The sequence below is a fragment of the Myzus persicae genome, unplaced genomic scaffold (genome assembly GCF_001856785.1).
Source record: "Myzus persicae strain clone G006 unplaced genomic scaffold, MPER_G0061.0, whole genome shotgun sequence".
NCBI classification, from domain to species: Eukaryota; Metazoa; Arthropoda; class Insecta; order Hemiptera; family Aphididae; genus Myzus; species Myzus persicae.
This window is the reverse complement of record NW_019102958.1, coordinates 5,263-6,695: the sequence shown is the minus strand read 5'-3', so window position 1 is coordinate 6,695 and position 1,433 is coordinate 5,263. Positions and strand designations below refer to the sequence as shown.

General features: G+C 24.8%; 1 protein-coding gene across 1 annotated transcript; it reads right to left on the bottom strand.

Annotated features, from left to right (window-relative positions):
- Positions 1 to 11: 11 nt before the first annotated feature.
- Positions 12 to 1,025, bottom strand: LOC111033484 (the record flags this gene model as incomplete). The annotated part of the gene is made up of 3 exons (XM_022314238.1): positions 472 to 1,025; positions 214 to 339; positions 12 to 127 (listed from the first exon to the last, which is right to left on the bottom strand). Coding segments are annotated over exons 1-3 (687 nt in total), but the record flags the coding sequence as incomplete, so codon positions are not given.
- Between the last annotated feature and the right edge of the window lie 408 nt (positions 1,026 to 1,433).

Sequence of the window (1,433 nt, the reverse complement as noted above, 5' to 3'; positions counted from 1 at the left end):
TCTGAATTTAGTAGAATGTTATTATCTTCATTATTATCATAGCTATTATTATCAATTATTGAAACATTATTAATCCAATTATCGTCAGCCAGTAAATTCTCAAGCATAGAATTATGATTTTTATCACCTAATTGAATATAAAATAATATATTGGGAAATAAATGATTATAATTGTACAAATATTGTGTTTTATAAATTACTATAAATAGTAACCTATTTTAGCTTCTGGAGATAAATTTCCATCAAGGCTAAAAATATTTTCAACAGATTTTTTTTTACACACATTAGTTGAAATATCTTCTTCTGCAGCATTTGTTTGTACTTTGTCATTTTCTAAAACTTCATAATTATTTTTATGTAACACATTATACATAAAATCTAATACAATATAATATTATATAAATTAAATCCTTGCATTTATAATAATCATTTGGAAAAATAAGAAAAATATACTCCTGCGTAATATATTACTTGAAAATGTTGGAAATGGTGGAAGGCCTGTTTCACTTTCACTATTGCTACAGCTGCTGCTGCTATTTTGAATGGACTCAGAACAATATTCAATATTGCTATTCTTCTCTCTTTTTTTAATAATTTTTTTACGTTTTTTTAAAACTTTTTTTGGTAGGTATGATTCAGCCTCGGTAGAAGATTGTGTTAAAAAATCATTGGTTAATTTTGAAGCTTCATTAAAATTAGTCAGTAGCTTTTTACTTAACACTTTTACTTTACAATACTTCCAATCCTTGGAACTTTTTGTAGGTTTTAAGCAACTTTTGATAGCTAAAGTTATTTTGCTGGTTGATAATGTGGCAGGCCACACACATTTATCAAAGTTCACCATCCAGCAACTTGGTACTGTTTCGATGGTATTTTCATTAATAAATTTTACAATGTACCAACCGTTTTTCTGCATATTCCTATAATTAAATTGTAAGAAATATTATAATGGTTTTATAGTTTATATATAAGTATAAGAATATTCAAGTGATAATAGTGTTGTTTTCTTAAAGATAGAGAAAGTCAATATTTAGATTATAAATATTTAATACCTATAATACACAACAATTAATAATAATAATAATAATATATACATTATATACATAAATACAGGAGGTTTTTTTATTCAGCGTTCATTAGTATGAAGTAATGGGAATACTAGAAAACTAGAATTAAATGGTAAACGAATTAATTTTTGATGTATGAGAGTAATAGGCCAATAGGAAAAATGTTCATTTAAATTATCAACTAATTCAATTCCAATGATTGATGAAGGTGAAGGTTTTGTATAAAAATCTGTAGTTCTGTTATACTTTTTACCAATTACAACAGACTGATTAATTGTTTTACTGAATGCAAAATTGGATATTTCAATAATAGTAGAACATTTTAATTTGCAACACGAATCTTGAACATTTTTACTAAGTTTAAAA